Source organism: Nematolebias whitei, chromosome 6, assembly GCF_014905685.2.
Source record: "Nematolebias whitei isolate Nwh7 chromosome 6, NemWhi1, whole genome shotgun sequence".
Lineage (NCBI taxonomy): Eukaryota > Metazoa > Chordata > Actinopteri > Cyprinodontiformes > Rivulidae > Nematolebias > Nematolebias whitei.
Window position 1 is genome coordinate 38,330,094 of NC_056503.1, and position 19,306 is coordinate 38,349,399.

Genomic DNA, 19,306 nt, shown 5'->3' on the forward strand with positions numbered 1-19,306 from the left:
TATATTAGCTCTAGAATTAACATCATATATATTAGCTACTAGCAAACGTCATATATTAGCTCTAGAATTAACATCATATATATTAGCTCTGGAGCAAACGTCATATATTAGCTCTAGAATTAACATCATATATATTAGCTCTGGAGCTAACATCATATATATTAGCTTTGGAGCTAACATCATATATATTAGCTCTAGAATTAACATCATATATATTAGCTCTGGAGCAAACGTCATATATTAGCTCTAGAATTAACATAATATATATTAGCTCTGGAGCAAACGTCATATATTAGCTCTAGAATTAACATCATATATATTAGCTACTAGCAAACGTCATATATTAGCGCTAGAATTAACATCATATATATTAGCTCTGGAGCAAACGTCATATATTAGCTCTAGAATTAACATCATATATATTAGCTACTAGCAAACATCATATATTAGCTCTAGAATTAACATCATATATATTAGCTCTGGAGCAAATGTCATATATTAGCTCTAGAATTAACATCATATATATTAGCTCTGGAGCAAACGTCATATATTAGCTCTAGAATTAACATCATATATATTAGCTCTAGAATTAACATCATATATATTAGCTCTAGAATTAACATCATATATATTAGCTACTAGCAAACGTCATATATTAGCTCTAGAATTAACATCATATATATTAGCTCTGGAGCAAGCGTCATATATTAGCTCTAGAATTAACATCATATATTAGCCTACAGTCTTGTTTTACCTAGCTGAAATAATGGTTTATGAAATAAGGTATATTGTTCAAAGAGAGGGAAGGCCTTTAAAAAACAAGTCTTGGGGGCACAGGTCTGAATTATTGTGGATTTTCTTTAATCCACACAGGGTCGAAATAATAATTGCAGTCTCAGGTTTATACATACATTACTAAATTTGGTTGAATGGTCCTCAGTAAGTTGTTCTTCTATCACAGGGTTTTGTATCCATCAATAACTTCAGGCAGGATTCTGGTTAGATTGTTTACTTCTCTTCTCGGTTAAATTGGTCAAGGTCATTTAAATTAGTTGGTTAGTGGCTTTACAGCACAATTTATAAATTTGTCAAAAATGTTGGAGCTTCGGAATCAGAAACCAGTTCTGATGTGTGTTTGGGATCCCTGTCTGGGTAAAAAAAAAAAAATCCAAAATTGTGTCTGAGTTTCAATTTGACATGAAGTTCACACAGCATGATGCTACCACCACCATGCTGCCACACAATGTTCTTAGATTTTAAAGCTTCACCTTGACTCCTCTAAACACAGTTGTCTTTGACGCCAAACAGCTCAGGCTTTGACTCGTCCAATCATAAAACTGGCTCAAATCAACCATTAAAAGCCTAAAATTAATATGACATGACATTAATAAGAAATATTAATATTAATCATGATGGGTGTATGTAAACTTCTGATTGCACCAGTATCTGTGAGATTTTAAAGTTTATTGCGTGCAGCTCTCTTTCTTTCCTCTCTGTATGAAATAAGTTGCAGTATTATTGTTTTCTATATTTCAGTTTGAAAATGAGATCTTCTGTTAAAAGTTTTTAATCATAAAGTGTTTTTGTTCTTCCTACTCTTGCAATATATACAGCATTAAAGATTATTTGCTTAATTTTTCTCCTGATTTTTGTGAATAATTAATTAAACTTCTCTTTAAACATAATGCAAAAAAGATTTTATTTTTTTAAGTTTCCAACAATCTATAAGTTTGTTTTAGTTTTAAATGTTTTATCACTCAGTGGGAATCCTCTCAGTCAAACTGAAGTTTCCTGGCTCATAAAACATTTACACTTAATTTTAATTTAAAGTGTAAAACCAGATTATTTTTAAAAACTTTGTTTGTTTGATGTTTGTAGCGCAGTTTTTGTGTGTTTGCTGGTTTGTTATCAATGGGTTGATCAGAAAAACTAAAACATGAATTATGAGTTATGGATCTCTTAATAAGTTAAGATTTACTTAGTTGTTATTGTTATTATTATTAAAAATGAATAAAGTAGTAATTTGTTAGGATAAAATATTTTGTGGTTTTCCTGCCTGTTTAGGAGGTAAAAGCTTTCGTACCCGTTAAACAATCCGGTTGTTGTTTTATGTGAAGTTGCCACACCAACATCCAACATATACTGAGTTTTGTGTTTGTCTTTGTGCCTTTTTGACTTAACTGAGTTTAGTGTTTTCAGAATGTGTATTTATTGAAAATATGACATCATATAATGCTGATGTAACTGCTGCTTCTTAAAATATCCTCAAACAATAAATCAAATTGGAAACTTGTATGCTGTGTTTGTGTCTCATGGCTCAGATGAAAGGAAGCAGCGATATCATGAGGTGTACAAACATTTCTGCTTTGTTGTGGGAATCAGAAATTCCATCTGTCCATCCATACATGCTGTGAACATGATAACATGAAAAAAAAAGTGAGATACCAACTTCCATTTTGGTGTGTGGCTGCATTTAGATGTAAAAAAGTTCCCTATCAGAAATTGGGTTGCCACGTCCAAATCCAAGATGGCTGCCGCTATAACTATATGTATACTGGCCACCTCTATCCTTTGAGGAAACTATGCTTTCTACAAAGTAGTTTTGATACTGCTTAAAGCAGGGCTATTCAACTGGTGGCCTGTGAGCCAAACTTCAATCCGGCTTTCTGGGTTTTGGTTCTGCTTATTGCATTTATGATTCAATGCAATAAAATAAACACATTTAAAAGGTAACAGATCATTGTAAACTTTGGTTTATTTACATAATGATTTTAATCGCTGGATGTCTGGCCACCGAGATGTTGGCTTTCAGAAACTGTGGCCCCCTGAGCAGTTTTGCTGAATAGCCGTGGCTTAAAGGTATAGTTTCCTCAAATGATTGGGATGGCCATTGATTAATCAATGGTGGCCAAGGCCACACTAGCCACAACCTAGAGCCATCATTGCACCTGGTTGTGGATAAAAGTGCACTCTCTGCTCGCCAGGATCTGTCACACTGCACAGCCTTGGACAAGAAAAACTTGCCTCTGACAGAGTAACTCCTACACACTTAAATATCTTGCACCAAAAACTAGTCACTGCATGAGTGCAGCTACAGCATGCGCTCTCAGGACATTATTACCTGCAGTGTTCCCTCAGTGCAGACCCAACTAGGCAAAAGAACCTTCTCCTACTCCGCTCCTGTTTCCTGGAATATCTTGCAAAAAGATCTGAAGCTCTCGACCTTGACCTCTCTAAGTGGCTTTAAACATCTGCTAAGTTCCTGACAAAAACCAGTGCAGACATGTTCCTGTTTTTAGTTTTCTACATTGCCTTACAACCTAACTGTTTTTGTTTCGTTTTTTTTAATACCATTTTCTTTCACTTGTTCTTCTCAATTTGTATGCATCCTTTTATGATTGTCCACTGTTGTCATCACCCTTTGTTAAAATCAGGTCTCTCTTGTAAATGAGTCCCCAAGGCTCAATGGGATTAATCTGTATAAGTAAAGGTTGAATGAAAAACATTAAGGTGTAGTTGCATTCCCTGTTCAATTCCACTCCTGAAAAATACTCACAATCTACAAGCATTTACTATTCAGTTCCATCAGCAACAGAAGACACGGACCGCTTGTATTAAATTGTGACACAGCTTAATCTTAATTTGGAGTTTGATTCACTGTTTGTCAGTGGATTTTGCATCATTAGACGTGTGGTTAGATCAGATCCATTTCAGAATCAGAATCAGAATCAGTTTATTATTGCCATGTCAATGAACGAGGTTCACAAACTAGGAATTTGCTTCGACATAAGGTGCAAATAGTAATAAAGTAAAATAAAGTAAAAATTAAGTAAAAATTAAGTAATCAGTAATTTGTAGTCAGCTTTTAGTTTTACCATGGAGGTAGGAATGTTCTGATTGAGTAAATGGGCCTGGAGGATTACATCATGGTTGCTGCTTTCAACTCACAAATGACTTCCTTCAGATTTCCCTAAAGGAAAATAAAAATGTATCTTTGTCAACATTATCTGGAGACGCTGGTCTTGGGTTCAGGTGTCTTTCTTCAGGAGATTAGTTAGATTTCACCACACCCCAACATCTCCTGGTGTTTGTTAACGGATGGTAATGAACAAAATATTACGTTTCACTGCCAGCAGAGTGTTTCCATGACAACAAGCCACTGATGTCACCGCCATCGAGCGACTCTCGTCGAGCTGTACTGGCTTTGGCGTCCCACATTCCTCCTCCTTCCTTCCGAGGCGGCCGCGGGCCCCCTTTCCCCACGTATACACCTGCCCGTCTGCAGAAAACAGGAGAAGAAGAAAAAACTGGTCACTGGATTCAGAATGAGACCTCCAGGAGGCATTAATCCACACAAATCTTTGACCGGCAGCTCTGTCTTTCAACAACCACTCTATCTGTAGGATGTCTGAACCGAACAAAGCCTTCCTATTGAGAAAAGACAAAGGAGTTGTTGTTTTCTCCCCTGGGAGCCAACTGCTGCTACAATACAACATTTTATTATTTTACACTCAACTCTAAAAACTACATGTGCTCTCCATCTGAAGGCCCACGTGTTTAAAGGACAACACAAATGGTTTAGTACCTTCATCCACTTAAGACAAAGCACACCATATGTCCCGTGTAGCCACTAGACAGACAAACAACAAACTTTGACGTCACGTGAAGGAAACTTCCAGAATCAGTTTTAGATTTGTTTGAAAACTTTGAAACTTTTGTCTTAGAATTAAAGGGATCTCTGACTACATGTACATATTGGCCTTAATATGTTATCTCTCTTCTACAAAAAAATAAAAAATAATTATACATGTTTATCGCAATGTTCACTAAAGGACATCGCTGTTAATTTACCGGAGAAATACATTCTGAGGCGATTACAAACATCGGTTGTATTGGAGACTAAAACACAAAAGGAGCTGCACAGAAGTCTGTTGGAGTCAGCCTCCCCACCATCACTGACATCTACACCTCCAGATGCAGGAAGAGAGCCACCTGCATCATGAAGGACCCCACTCACCCAGCACACACACACTTTTTGCCCTGCTCCACTCAGGCAGAAGGTTGCATAGCATTAAGTGTACACGTTCTCGTGGCACAAAAAGTCTTTGGAGCCGGATTGATATTATTGAGCCGTAACGCCGTTACAGCTGCGATGGGGTGACGGATCTTACAGGGCAAAGTAAAAAGACGCCGTGCCTGAAAAGCTGGCTTTCGTTGTGTATTCATGGGCGTTTTCAGTGAGGTGTGACTTCCTCTTGAGTCAACTTCACATAACTTGTGGGCCTGAGTAAATAACAGGACAGAAGGGGAAACATGAAACCAAAGAAAGTCTTTCTAACAAGTAATCCCTACTATTATCTTTTTCAGACACTTAAAAACAACAATCTGACTCCAGGATTCTTACACTTTGTTCTTTTTGAGAGTAGAAACTCTTCCACTTTCACATTGGTTACAGTTTTACTAAAATGAACAGAGTGTGTGCAGTTATTTCATTTTATTATCTGCACGCAAAATTATTTGTAAATGAGTCCTTGAGGCTCAGTGGGATTTACCTGTCTAAGGTTGAATTAATTGAATGAATGAATTTGTAAATGGACGTTTTTCCCTCAATTACAATTTTTAATGACTTTTCATGTATTGTGGAAAAAAATCATCCAGGTGAAATGTTTTTAATTTTCGGTTAAACAAAACCGTTTTTTGCTCAGAATTTTACTAATTCTTTTCACCTCAGTAAGCAAATATGACTAAATTCATATTATCAAATTATTTTTGAAGCAATGTTTACTATGCTCTTGAACTAAATCTCATGTCAAACTCAAGACCCGAGGGACAAATATGGCCCTTGTTAACATCTAATCTGGCCCCCAACATATTTTTAATGTAAAATATTTTTTATCTTACCTAAACCTAGCATACATTATTTATTGCAGATTTCTCATGACAGGAAGAAGTAAACATTTCATGCCCCCCAACTCTCCGCCGCAACTGTAAATAGTATGATTTGTCGATAAAATTGATATAAGTACACCTCTGCATAACATTGCACAGTAGTGTCTCGCTCCATCGCGGTTCGTTTATCGCGGACTCGCTCCATCGCGATTTTTCAAAACAAGATTGGACATGGTGACAAACAATTGGCTGATTGATGGATGAGTCGCACAATTGTCATGGATTTTTTATTTATTTAAAATAAATGATTTTATATTATTTAGAACCTCTGTGCAGCCCACCGTGCAGGTTAAGCTTCCTCCTGCAGCTGATCAGTTGATCTCCATGCAGAGCGGAGAAGTGTACGCGGCCAAGAGCACTTGCAGGAAGCAGAGAGATGAAATTATGATATAAATTAGTGCATCATTTTGCCTGAAATTTAAAAACATCAATCCTTATTTAAACTGTAAACATTTTTTGAGCATTTGATACTGAAAAATTAAATTTAATATAATCAATAAATAATAATAAATTCAAATTGATCAGCAACATTAACTCAGGAGCACAATATAAACACTTTGACCTACAAAACAAAAATGAATAAAACAATTTGTGCTGATTTTTTCAAATCAAAACGAGGAAGTCAGGATTAATGGCTACAATGAGCACGTTTTGCAGTGCACAGCTTTTCAAAGTGGGGTTTGAAGCATGATACTGCAACTCTCAGCTCCTGCTCAGTGTTTAGCTGGACCTGTATCATGCTGTCTGCTGCCAACATTTATAGACTTAGTAAACATATTGGTCTGTCCTTGTCTCCCACCGTAGTCACAGTGAAGTCAAGCGCTACATACGCTTTGTCATATTTCCTCGTCTTAGCTTTCGGGAGACTTAGGTTTGTCTCATTATCGCCGTCTTTCTTTTCATCCCTGTTAAATATTTTTCCATGATGTCTCTTAAGGGTTTGTTATCTGCACCTCATATCTCCTGCTTTGTGCTTTGTGCTTGTGTTTGGTGCAAAAAAAACCTACTCCCTGCGGCAAAAAAAAAAAACATGTTCCCCCTGGCATCGCCCCACAACCCCCCCCCCCCCCCCACCCCCCACCAAGAGGGAGCGCCCCACTGTTTGAGGACTGAGTTAAAGTATCAACTGAAACTTGTCTCTGGTTTAAAATGTTTTTAATTTTGGCCCCCTTGTGTCCCCAAGTTTGACACTCCTGACTAAATGATTAAAGTTGTTACATTTTCATTGATGAGATTATGAAAAATATAAATAAGATGCATCGTCTTATATCGAGGAATAATCTGTGTTCCCCATGTCAATTTTCTGAAAGTGGATACCCTCATGGTAAATGTCAGGAGCTGTGTTTTCTGTTTGTTTCATTGTTTGGTTTGTTCCCATGTGTTATCAGCCGTTATGTCTTTAGTTCAGCGCTCTCTCCTCACTCCTGCCACGCCCGCACACACACACATCTGTCTCTTGTCTCATTAAACTCAGCTGTTTTCCATCTTCTCATCAGCCTCAGCCCATTTAATCCCTCTGTTTCCATTCACTGATCAGCTCACTAGCTATGTTTACATGGACATAAATAATCGGATTAAATGGCCATTTGGAATAAAAATGCGTCACGTAAACGTCCCATTCGGATTATCCTTTGTTGATTCAGCTTAATCCGAATGAATTTGTAATCTGAATGAGGGGTGGTTTATGCCGATTCATAATCTGAACGGTGCGCATGTAAACACTTAATCTGATCCTTTTATTCCGATTGTGGAAAGCAGACAAGACTGCGCATGTGCGACCTGTCTACCTCACGTATTTTGGTGAGTGACACAACATTTCTACTAGAAACTTTGAAAGAGCTCAAAATAATCTGTATTACCTGTAGCTCAATCAGAGAGTGCAGTAACATCTCCACCGTCATTAAAACCTGTCGCGGGTCCATTTTGGGCGCTCGGGTTTGTTTACGTTCATCCCAGAAGTAAACCGGAAGTAGAACTTCTTCTTCTGTGTTTTTTTTAAGGAGAGTTTACCACTCTGCGCATGTCAGTACTTCTGTTCAGAACAAAGCCCGCTGCATGTAAACGCTTGTTGTGAATGGATTGTGCCCATGTAAACGATACATTTGAATTATTTAATCTGAATACATTTCAATCGATCAAAGAATTTTGCGCATGTAAACATAGCTACTGTGTTTGCTTCGTGCCATCTTTATTTTGAAGGGGGTACGTTTTGCTGCCACGCCAGCATTTTGTTGGTTTTTGATGGATGAAGTTTTTATGTGCTTCTTGTGTCAGTCTGCATTCCTGGATGTTACGTGTCCCTGTGTCACCCTTTGTGAATGAGTGTGCGCCTATAATATGGGTCCTCCGTTCAGTTGTCCGATGGGACTTTAAAGGAGCAGGCCCCTCTTCCTAAAAGGGAGCAAGGGGCAGAGAGGAGAGTCCCTCTTTTGTTTATTTTAGCCGGGGGCTCCTAACTCCTTTTGTCTGTCTCAAAGTGTCTATTAGAATATTTTATTTAAACGTTACAATCCTCAATTTTTTTTGTTCATAAGGTTAAAATGAAAAGTATCCTCTAATATTTTCAGAAACGTTGAGACTTTTTTTTAAATACAAAATAAAATCAGCAAACATTGATGTTTTTGTGAGAATGTTTCAAAAGCATTCACACTATTGAGGTGTTTTTTCCTTGTATGTTTTTCAGCCCATAACTCGTTCTGCAGTTTTTGTGCTAACTCAACAACTCACTTCAAAACGTTCGGCTCATTCAGGACGTTCCTGCTGTGACTTTTGGTATTTGTGGAATTTTTACTTTTTGAAATATTGAGCTTTTTCGGCCATTTAATCGCTGGAAATGAATGCAACTCCCCAACGTTCTTCAAACTCTTGGTGCTGCTTAAAACCTTTTACGGCTCATTTCAGCTTTTTTGTTCTTCGGCTTCTTTTTGCACATTTAAGACTTTTATGCTCCTTTCAGTTTATTCAGTTACTTTTACAGGTATTCTTGGGATAATTTTAGCTTTGCTAATTTCAACCTTTTGTGCTCCGTCTAGTCTTATGCTGCTAATTTTAGCTTATTTTTTTTTGCTGCTTTTTTGTGCTAATTTTAGCTTGCTTTTGCTCAATTCTGTATCCTTGTTGCTAATTTAAGATTTTTTTTGTAATCTATTCAGCCTCTCTGCCTATTTCAGTTTTTTCTACACATTTCTGCAGTTTTTCAGCTGCTTTCCTTTTTTTATTTTCCTATTTCCAGAAAACATCAGCTGTTCCAATTCAACTCTGAACAGTTGAACGATGAAACCTTTTCAGCTTGGTCAGTCGTAAAAAATCATCTGCTCTGCATTTTCACAGGAAATGCAATTTTTCTCGTCTTATTTTGTTTTCTTAATTTGATACTTATGCAGACTTGTAAACAAAAGCGAAATTAAGTTAAATACTTTTCAAATCTGCGCAGCAGCCACACAGCCCTTCATCTATTTTCATCGTCTGATTAGACATCAGCTGTAAGTCGAGGTGTTCTCCCGCAGTTTGGGCCAAAGATTTCTGAGCTCATCATTTGTTTACATCAGTCTGAAGCAGTCCTTCTCAAATAGTGGGGCACGCCCCCCTGGGGGGAACCCGGAGCAATGCCAGGGGGGGCGCATCGTGCATGTGACCCCGGGGAACATTTTGCAGCAGGGAGTAGTTTTTTTTTTTGTTTGTTTTTTTCCCACCAGCTTCATATTGTCAGTGTGCGTTTGGCAGCCATTTGCTAAAATCTGGCAACTCTCAGGTTTAATAATAAAGTTATGAACAAATATGGCTGTCTTGTCGTTTGGGGGGGCCATGCTTGAACCGTGCCGCTTCCCTCTGCAACTGAGAAACTCAGAACCTCATCAGCTGGTGACGCTCTGGACGCTTGTCACCCACAGCACGCATGCGACAGAGAATAAACTCAAAGCGAGAGCGTTACCTGCCCCTCCTCTTCTTAAACAATTTATTTATTTTTTAGTTTGTCAAAGCACAATTTTTGTGTTTTGTTTTTTTTAAATACAGAAGTAATGTTTAATAAATGTTAGGTCTCTATTCTTTGCTAACAAGTCCTCCGCTTTGGACGCATTTCACCCACAGCACGCATGTAACAAAGAGTATAAAGTCAAAGCGAGAGCGACACCTGCCCCCTCTTTCTTTTTTCACGTTGACAAAATGTTTTAGTTTTATCGATTGTCAAAGCACAAGTTTGTTTTTTATTTGTTGTAAAAACAGATGAACAAATGTTAGGACTCTATTCTTTGCTAACAAAATATTTTATGTCAGTAAACAACTTCTCAGGTTCTTCTCTTGTGAGCGCGTTCCCCTGGACCCCCCCTCCCCCCCACTCGCTCACTCTGCACTCTTTGTGATGTCTCTGTTGTTGCTGCACTGAAGACCAGGTCCAGGTCCAGGTTCAGGTCCAGCTAAACACTGAGCAGGACCTGAGAGTTGCAGGATCATGTTTCAAACCCCACTTCAAAAATCTGTGCACTGCAAAACGTGCTCATTTTAGCCATTAATCCTGACTTCCTCATTTTGATTAAAAAAAAAGTAAAAAATCAGCACAAATTATTTTATTCATTTTTGTTTTGTAGGTCCACGTGATTTATATAACACTCCTGACTTAAAATGTTGCTGATCAATTTGAATTTATTATTATTTATTGATTGTATTTAATTTGATTTTTCAGTATCAAATGGTCAAAAATGTTTACACTTTAAATAAGGATAGATTTTTTTTTTCAAGCAAATTGATGCACTTTAAGCCTTTTCTGTTACAGACTAAAAAACAATGTTAATAATCTTTGTTGTAAGTTGATCTATATTTCTTTCTTTTTAAAATTTAATGTTAATAAGGATACAATGTTATGCAGAGGTGTACTTATAACAATTTTATAGAAAAATTATACTATTTACAGTCGCGGCGGAGAGTTGGGGGCGGCAAAATGTTTACTTCTTCCTAAGGGGGGTGTAACAAAAAATAATTGAGAAGCACTGGTCTAAAGAAATGGTGCCTAAATTAAGAATTAGTTTTTGCACATGACGTTTCCTAAGTATTTCAATTCAAAAATAGTTTGGAAGTCTTTTGGAATAATTTGTAAGCTTCTCCACATGTGTCCACCAGGTGTGCTGGTAAGGACAGCTCACCTGATCTGATGGCCAGCGTGAAGGCGTCCCCACAGGCGGCTGCGGTGATGTCCTTCAGGTCAGACACGTGGTGCGGCACGCGGCTGCTCCGCGGCGAGCTGCAGCCCTTCTGACCGTGCTGGTTGCTGCCGAAAGTGTAACACTCACCACCTCCTGGACACGTTAAACACAGATGATGTAATAAAGTTACGCACGGCCATAAATGAATCAAAGATTTGACCTGTTATGAACCTGTAACGGCAACAGAATGGGCTGTTCCGATGTCGACGTGAACGATCCTGTCGGTGCTGAGCGGGGCTGATTGGACCGGGTTGTAAGAATGAACTTCTTCTACTTGATTCGCAGGAGTCGGTTCGTCTTTTGCTGTGATCTTATCCAAACCCAGCTTGTTGAATCTGACGGCAACAAAACAAGAAAACACTAAAACTTCAATATAAAATGTAACTTTTTTTAATGTACACAGTAGATTTAGGCCGTCACAGGAAATAATTCTTATCTCTGCGTCTGTAAGAAAACTTTTTTTTTTTTCACACATTAACAGCTGATTTTACTGCTTCATTATATCATGCAAACCCACTTCCAGTCTAAATGAAAAGAATGAACAGCTGGTGCAAACACGGAGTCATTTTTGGAGAATGCTGCCTCGCAGGTTTTGCGGGGTAAAAGTATTTCTCGAAACTTGTAAGCCCACGCCGTCTCACGCACGTTTGAACATACAGTGAGCCTCCTGGACGTCTCATTTCATCACCTTCATAGAAAACAAACAATGTGGTGTCTTCTCTTTAAAGGTTCAGTGAAGTTTTATTCCCCTGCATTGACCGGCTGCAGCCATTTTGTTCTGAGTTGAGAAATCCTGTTTCAGCTGTCACTGTTGCAGCTTGTTCCAATCTAACGACCTCGACACACTTCCTGCTATTTCAGCCGATCATTTGTCAAAAACATTTGGATGATTTAGGAGATGTGCTAAGACTTCTGTTCTCTGAAACTTTTATACTTTTCAAGACTGTTATCTTTATTTATAAATATGTTCTCCTTAGAAACACAGTGAGATCTGTTTGATTCCTTCAGAAACACTGTTCTCTTTTAAATCAGATTTAGGACTACTGCTCTGTTTCTGGCTTCCTAATTTACTTTTAGCTTTCAGCCTCTATTGTGCCATTTTTAGCTTTTAGCTACTATTGTGCCACTTGTAGCCAATAGCTAGCCTTTTGTGACTGTTAGCTCTCTGCTAGAATTATGCTAACTTTTGATTTCAGTGGTGCAGAGGTTAGAAGTGAGCCTGCAATCAGAAGGCTGGAAGTCTGAATCCCCTAACCGTTACGTCAAAATTGTGTGGGAAAGGTGAAGCACCCACACCTGCCTCTACTCTTATTTGCACCACTCTGGGCACTTGAGCAAGGCCCTAAACCCCTTCATCTGCTCCCCCGGGCACCCTAGATGGGAGCCCTCTACTCCACACATGTAGGATGTGGTAGCTCGATGTCTGTGGTTGTGTCAGGAAGAGCATCGGACATAAAGACAGTTGCCAAGTCTTCGTGTGAGTTCACTCGCTGTGGCGCCCCCTGAAGAAGGGAGCAACTGAAAGAGAAAAAAAATAACCCTTCTGCTAGTTTTAGCTTTAGATATCCTTTTTAGATTTAAGCTAGTTTTTGCTCATTTTATCTGTAGTTTTTAAGCTAACTTTTGGTACTTTTAGCATTTAGATAACCTCTTGCGACTTTACGCTAATGTTTTAGCAGTTTTAGCTTTTAACCGTCCATTTGTTTCTTTCAGCTAATGTTTTGCGTCTTTATGCTTTTAGCTAGTATTTGCTCTGCTTAGCTTTCAGCTTGTGTTTTACTTCTTTTAGCTTCAACAACTCTTGTTTCATTTTCTTCAGTAATTTTCCGCGGAGTCTTTCAGCTCTCTGTGTTCAAACGTTTCATCTTGTTACCTGTTGCTTCCGCTCGCCATGATGCTGCCCTGAGAGCTGATGATCATGGAGCAGTCCACACCACACACCACCCTCTGGGCCTCGAACTCTGCAGGTAAACACACCTGCTGCGGACAGTTGTGGGTGTCCTGCGTCCCTAAACCAAGGCGTCCTACCAGAAAGACCCAACATTTAAACAGTGTGTTTAGTGGCTGTGATAAATCGATTGTATACAAAACAAAACAACCCAAATAGTTTTTAAAACAAGCAGTTCATTTGTTTTACCGTTGTCTCCTCGTCCCCACGCAAATATTTCCTTCTCGTTGGTCACAGCGAGAACATGGGATGCTCCACAGGACACCTGGACCAACTCGTAGCCCAGAAGAGCCTCCACTATCTTAGGCTGCAAATTAAGACAAAAAAGAACAACAAATGTGACGACTGCTTTGGAGCCTCGTTTTCAAACATGTCCAACAAGGCTCAAGATAAGAAACACCGGCAGAACTCAGAAAGAAGGAGTTTATAAACTAGCAGTAGAGATCTGTCTCTTCATGAAGTGTTTTCCTGTTTCCATACTTGTGTTACATCGTTGAAGTTCCCATGTCCCAGACAGCCGTTGCTCCCACTTCCAAATGTCATGACGATGCCCCTGTCTGCAAAGTAAAAACAAAAACAGGAGATTTATGGGACTGAAGTTTAGGGGGTTAGATCAACAGAACATCAGTAAAAGCTAATCTGCATCACCATGAGGATGAAAGAGGGACGAGTGAACTGAGAGGAAGACGGTTAAATCTGTGTTTTCTGCTTTGAGATATTGGAGATGCTGACAACAGCCCCCAAACGGTGCAGCAACTAACAGAACGTCTCTGTTAGAGCAGGCAGAACAGAAACAGATTTTCTATAGTCAGGCTGAGGGGGAACAGCTCACCCACCTGTCATGCAGGTGGTGAAGAGATCACCACAGGACACGGACTTGATGGTGACACCAGACTGACCCTCGAGGAAGCGAGAAACGAACAGCGGCTGCATCTGTTCCACCGCGCCAGGAAGACCTGGTTCACCAGACACCACCGACGGAGCCTGTGAACACAAGCGATAACAAACCTCACGATAAAAGAAGAATTCACATGTTCAACAAGCGACCTATAGCTCTGTGTAGGTTTTCTCTGACATCTTTAGCTTTGAAGTGACTTCATGATCCAACAAGGGCAGCTTTGGGTTGCTGACTGCAAACAGGTGCACCAACATGAAACCTGAATATTTCATTAAGATTTTTTACACAAAAATTTTTCCAATTGAATTTCTTTCTTTCTTTGACGCTACAGTCTAAGCTGCTGCTGCACTGGGCGAGGAAGGAGTTTTAACTCTAGAGCTCCGAACCTCAAGAAACTCTCAGAGAATGAAAACTTGAAGAGTCCAAACACACCTCCCAGGTTATCAGGCGGCCGGACTTGGTGACTCCCATCTTCTGGGTGCGCCCGAGAGACACCTGGAGCACCTCGGTGTTGAGCATCGGCAGACGAAGAGGCGCGGTGATGCCACTTCCCCACGTGTACACCGAGGACAGCGGGAGGGAGTCCAGCTTTCCTGATCCCAAACCAGTTGATCCATCTGTGTCAGTTCAGGACCCGGTCAGTGTCAGCCCGGCTGGTTTTACTAAACAGAAATAACGTGTTTTACCTCGAGACCTGTTGATGGGGACTCTCCCTCCTGGGTGGCCCTGAGGACCAGGTTGGACAGCAGACAGAGGTTTCTCAATTCTAGACAAAAAAAGAAAAGTCACGTGACATCATATTAAGTTTGTTACTCACAAACGAGACCTGATTTAAATCGTAACTGGAGATACTGCACTTCCTTTTGTTGAAAGCTGCAGAAGAAGCTGAAACCAGCTGAAATGGTTTCATCGCTCAACTGATAATGCGACTTGAACTTGAACAGCTGACATTTGTTGAAATCAGGGTAATAAAAGTGGAAAACAGCAGAAAAATGACAGAAATGTGTAGAAAAAGAGCAGAGATGAAGATGAATTAGCTGAAATGGGCCGAAACAGGCTGAATAGATAAAAAAAAATAAGAAATTAACAAAAAAGTAAACTGAAAAGAGCAGAAAAAAACTGAAATTAGAAGAAACAAACTAAAAGTAGCATACATAGTTTTGAATAGTTTTAAAAAGCAAAAGAGGCCAAAATTAGGGGGAATAAAAAGAAAAAAGCTAAAACTAGCAGGAAAAAAAACCCCTAAAAAGTAGCTGAAAAAGCAGAATTTTGTAGGAAGAAGCTAAAAAGGAAGAAAAATGCCAAAATTAGCAGAAAAGTAGCTATAAAGGGCTTAAATGAACAGAAAGAAGCTGAAATGAGCAGTAAAAGTTTGTTAACAACAAAAAAGAATTTGACGGATGTGTGAAGAGAGCTACATTTATTTACAATGAGAAAAACATGGCAGAAAAAGCTAAAACTTTCAAATAGTAAAAAAAACTGCACGAATACCAAAACCCATAGCAGGGATGACCTGAACGTTTTGAGATATGAATTGTTGAAGTGGCACAAAAATTGTGGAACGAGTTACTAGTCGGGAAAGCATAGAGCAGAAGAACGGCTGTCAGTCATTCTGTGTGTGTGTGAAGGCCACACCTGCGCATTTTCACACTGCCTATGTCCGTGTAGAGGTTGAGAAGAGGACGGATACAGATGGGCAAAGCCATGATTTCGTTGAGCTGAGGCCGTTTAGACGGGTCCAGATTGAGCATGGTGAGGACGAGCTGCCTGAGCTCCGGGCTGTACCGGTCTGAGATCGGAGCAAAGCTTCCGCTCATGATCTTTAGAACGAGGGCAGGTAGATTCTGAAAAGAAGAAGAAAATAATCATAATAATTGAAAAAAGGTCCATTTGGAGAGATTTGTGTAAACCACTGTGGATGTGGGTGAAAACATTTATTAATGATTTGTGTGGAAATACAGTCCTAGGCATCTTTTTATGCTTTCATACATAAAAAAAAAAAAAATCCTCAAAACTTGACAAAAAAGTCCCACTGTGAACGTAGTGCAGCTTTGTTGTTTGTTGGGAGTGTTTCATATCTGGTTGTGCTCAGTGAGCGTTCGTGTTTTATTCATTACTAAGATCAATACCACTGTGGAGGCTGAATAAATAATGTCTCAAAACACTAAAAACCACAGAAGAATTTGCTTTTTTTTAGTACAGCAGCTTCGAAGGCTCTCTTGAGGCTGGCCAGCTCATACAGCACGCAGCCCAAAGCCCAGATGTCACTCTTCTGGTTGTACGGCTTTCCTTCACACAGCTCAGGGGAGATGTAGCACGGAGTCCCAACCACCTGAACGGAGAAAGCAGCAGCTGGTAAATGATGATGTCATCCCGACGAGCTAGTTCCAAAACAAAGGACTTCACCGTGTAAGCTTTGCTCTTGCTGGCGAGGATTTTGGAGATGCCGAAGTCTCCGATTTTGACGATCATCTGGTTCTTGTCTAGCAGAATGTTCTGCGTCTTGAGGTCGCGGTGCAGGATGAGTTTGTTGTGCACGTGGTACAGAGCGAGCAAGATCTGCACGAAGAAGTGAAGGATGGTGTCCTCGTCCAGGAGGGAATTACAGCGCTTCTGGATGTACTCAGCCAGAGTCCCACCTGCAGGAGGAGAATATCAGAGATGGAAACAAGAAAGTAAAGATGGGTGCTTCAAATCAGAACAAAAGGTTACTGGGTCGGAGGAGACGAGGAGATCAAAGCTAATTATCAATGAAATTAGCAGGATTTTAAAACAAAGCAGGAGCTCTCCCTGTCTGAGCGAAAAGAAATCCAGAAAATAAAGTTTTAGCCTCATAAATAATTATTAATACTCTTCATCTGCAGCAGCTTCATACCAAATTATTAATAAGTCTCAAAGTACGGATCTAAAGTAAGGAAAGTGATTTATTTTACTGTCTGTAAAAAAAACTAAACTAAATGAAAACAACACAGAATTTATTTTAAATATAATTGGGGAGTGGTGGTGCAGAGGTTAGAAGATGGGCTTGTGATCAGAAAGTTGCAGGTTCACCTCCCGGTACCGTCAACATCAAAATGTGGGTGGAAAAGGTGAAACACCCACACCTCCCTCCACTCTCATTCGTCCCACTCTGGGCCCCTGAGCAAGGCCCTTAACCCCCACCATCTGCTCCCTAAACAGGTCTCTCTTGAAAATGAGTTTGCATGGCTCAATGAGACTACCTGTATAAATAAAGGGTAAATGAAAAAATTAAAAAATATATCAATTTCCTGTTTGAGTCTGGTTTAGCTCAAGGGTCTTCCCAGGCCTAATGAACAAAAGTGGGTCCTGTAATGAGATACGAGCGCGAGCTAACCCGGTGCGTACTCCATCGCTATCATGAGGGCTTTGTCTTCCAGGAAGTTTTCATAGTACTCGATGATATTTGGATGGTTGAGCAGTTTGAGCACTTGACACTCGTTCTGGGCCGCCAGGCGTTCGTCTCGTGACATCTGCTCCACCGGGATCTCCTTCAGGATGACCAAAGCGCCGTCGCTGCGTCTGCGGCACAGGTGGACAATCCTGAAAGTCCAGGAGAAGGAAGGAGTGAGAAATTATGAAAATATATAAAAGTGGGATGATTTGTGGCGGTTTAGGTTTGAGGATGAACACAGAGAAATGTGCAAAATAAAAACAGAAACACAGTGACAATGTTTATTAATCCTCTGTTAGAAAGAGAAAAAAAAGGTGTGTTATGATATACGCAATTTTTTTTGACGTGTCCAGTACTGTGCAAAAGTTTTCAGTCGTCCCTCATTGCTGTTTGTATTTTGCTTCTAATGAGTCAGACTTTCTTGTTATCTTTATGTCTTGAGTGACATTTTTCCTGGTTTGCAGCTCCATCATGGTGATGGCACCTAATTCAGTCTGTACCAGAAGATCTGTAAACATGAAGTCAGCTAGCTATCTTCTGTGTACAGGACAAAGAGTTCTGATGGTCTGAGATGAGAGGAAACCTTATCATTACAATGACGTGTTTCATCATTGAAGGCACAAATAACAGTAATAAAGCCCTAAACTGATTAGATAGTTACCTAATAACGTCTACACTAAAAAACGACATTAGTACTTGTTGGACTCGGGGCAGAGATTTTAGCTAACTTCTCAGTCTCCGCCTCTCCAGCAGTCGTAACATTCCGTAACATTAAAAAAAAACCTTCTGGTTTTACTGCTAAACTCCTAACAGTTCTGGATTTAATAAACAAATGCCTAATATAAAACAAACAAATAAAAATTATGTGAAGTTTTACCCGAAAGCTCCTCTTCCAACAACTTTGATTTTCTCATACTTCTCCATCGCTGCTGCGCGCTAACGGTTCCACCGTTTCCTGGCAACCGAACTCTGCTCTACGGCCAGCAGAGAGGGACATACATTTAAAAAGCGAACTAAACAAAAAGCTATCTCAACTTGTATTGAAATATTAGAAATTTACCAAAGCAATTACATGTTTTTCCCCCTCACGTCTATACCTTGGCAATCGAAAACAGTATTCTGCATTGCCTGCTGCTTTTGAAGCTAACAACAGAAAAGCTAGCTAGCTGCAAAGACAGCATTGGAATAAGGGAAATTTTAACAAAGTAAACCAGCGGCAAACGTTATATTTGTTTATGTTATTACTAGGGATTTATACTTCAATAAAATTAAAAGAATGAACAAACAAGTAAATCCAGGTTTTTAATGCCAGTACAATTTTCATTCTTTAACTGAGCTTTGGTCAGGTGTTCAACAGTGACCCATAAGAGACACAGTTAGTTCAGTAATTTATTTTAGACATTTACATCCTGCCATGGATCATGGTCACATCACATCTGAGCCATCCTCCAGCTGTGATGGAGAGCTCAGTTTTTGCTGCTCAACTCAATTAACCATCATTTAACGGGTTGAAAATCTTTGCTTATTGTAATAAATATGACTCAGGTGTGAACTGAGTTTAAGGTCAGGGACAGGGTTGGGTTATGGAAATGAATGGAAGTCAACGCAAAGTCCTTGTACAGACAGAAAAATCCACCTGTGTGTATATGCTTGTAATGGTGGATAATTTAAATGACACTAGATGTGTTTGCTTGTATTTTCTATTTGTGTACTTGTGCTTTTCCTACCTGCTGCAGAGGATATCTAGTGAGAAAAGTACAGTGTGGTGCAATAAAAACAAACCCATGGAGCTCATTGTGGAAAAGAAATAAGAGTATGTCATTCAATGACCTCAGTTTCAGCTTAAAGTCCAGTTAGTGATCATTGTCCAATGTCCGCCTTTCCATAAATATACACTGATT

General features: G+C 39.5%; 1 protein-coding gene across 1 annotated transcript in view; it reads right to left on the reverse strand.

Annotated features, from left to right (window-relative positions):
• The window catches only part of nek8 (NIMA-related kinase 8), a 23,009-nt gene extending 4,668 nt beyond the window's left edge, over positions 1-18,341 (reverse strand). Inside the window, exons 1-14 of the mRNA XM_037677861.1 lie at positions 18,283-18,341; positions 17,349-17,554; positions 16,400-16,632; positions 16,194-16,325; positions 15,629-15,837; positions 14,680-14,759; positions 14,426-14,610; positions 13,932-14,079; positions 13,576-13,652; positions 13,285-13,402; positions 13,021-13,171; positions 11,319-11,482; positions 11,088-11,240; positions 4,128-4,279 (exon numbers count right to left, since the gene is read on the reverse strand). Coding sequence (XP_037533789.1) covers positions 4,128-4,279; positions 11,088-11,240; positions 11,319-11,482; positions 13,021-13,171; positions 13,285-13,402; positions 13,576-13,652; positions 13,932-14,079; positions 14,426-14,610; positions 14,680-14,759; positions 15,629-15,837; positions 16,194-16,325; positions 16,400-16,632; positions 17,349-17,554; positions 18,283-18,329 — 2,055 coding nt within the window. The 5' untranslated portion in view covers positions 18,330-18,341. The remainder of the gene's footprint in view (positions 1-4,127; positions 4,280-11,087; positions 11,241-11,318; positions 11,483-13,020; positions 13,172-13,284; positions 13,403-13,575; positions 13,653-13,931; positions 14,080-14,425; positions 14,611-14,679; positions 14,760-15,628; positions 15,838-16,193; positions 16,326-16,399; positions 16,633-17,348; positions 17,555-18,282) is intronic.
• Between the last annotated feature and the right edge of the window lie 965 nt (positions 18,342-19,306).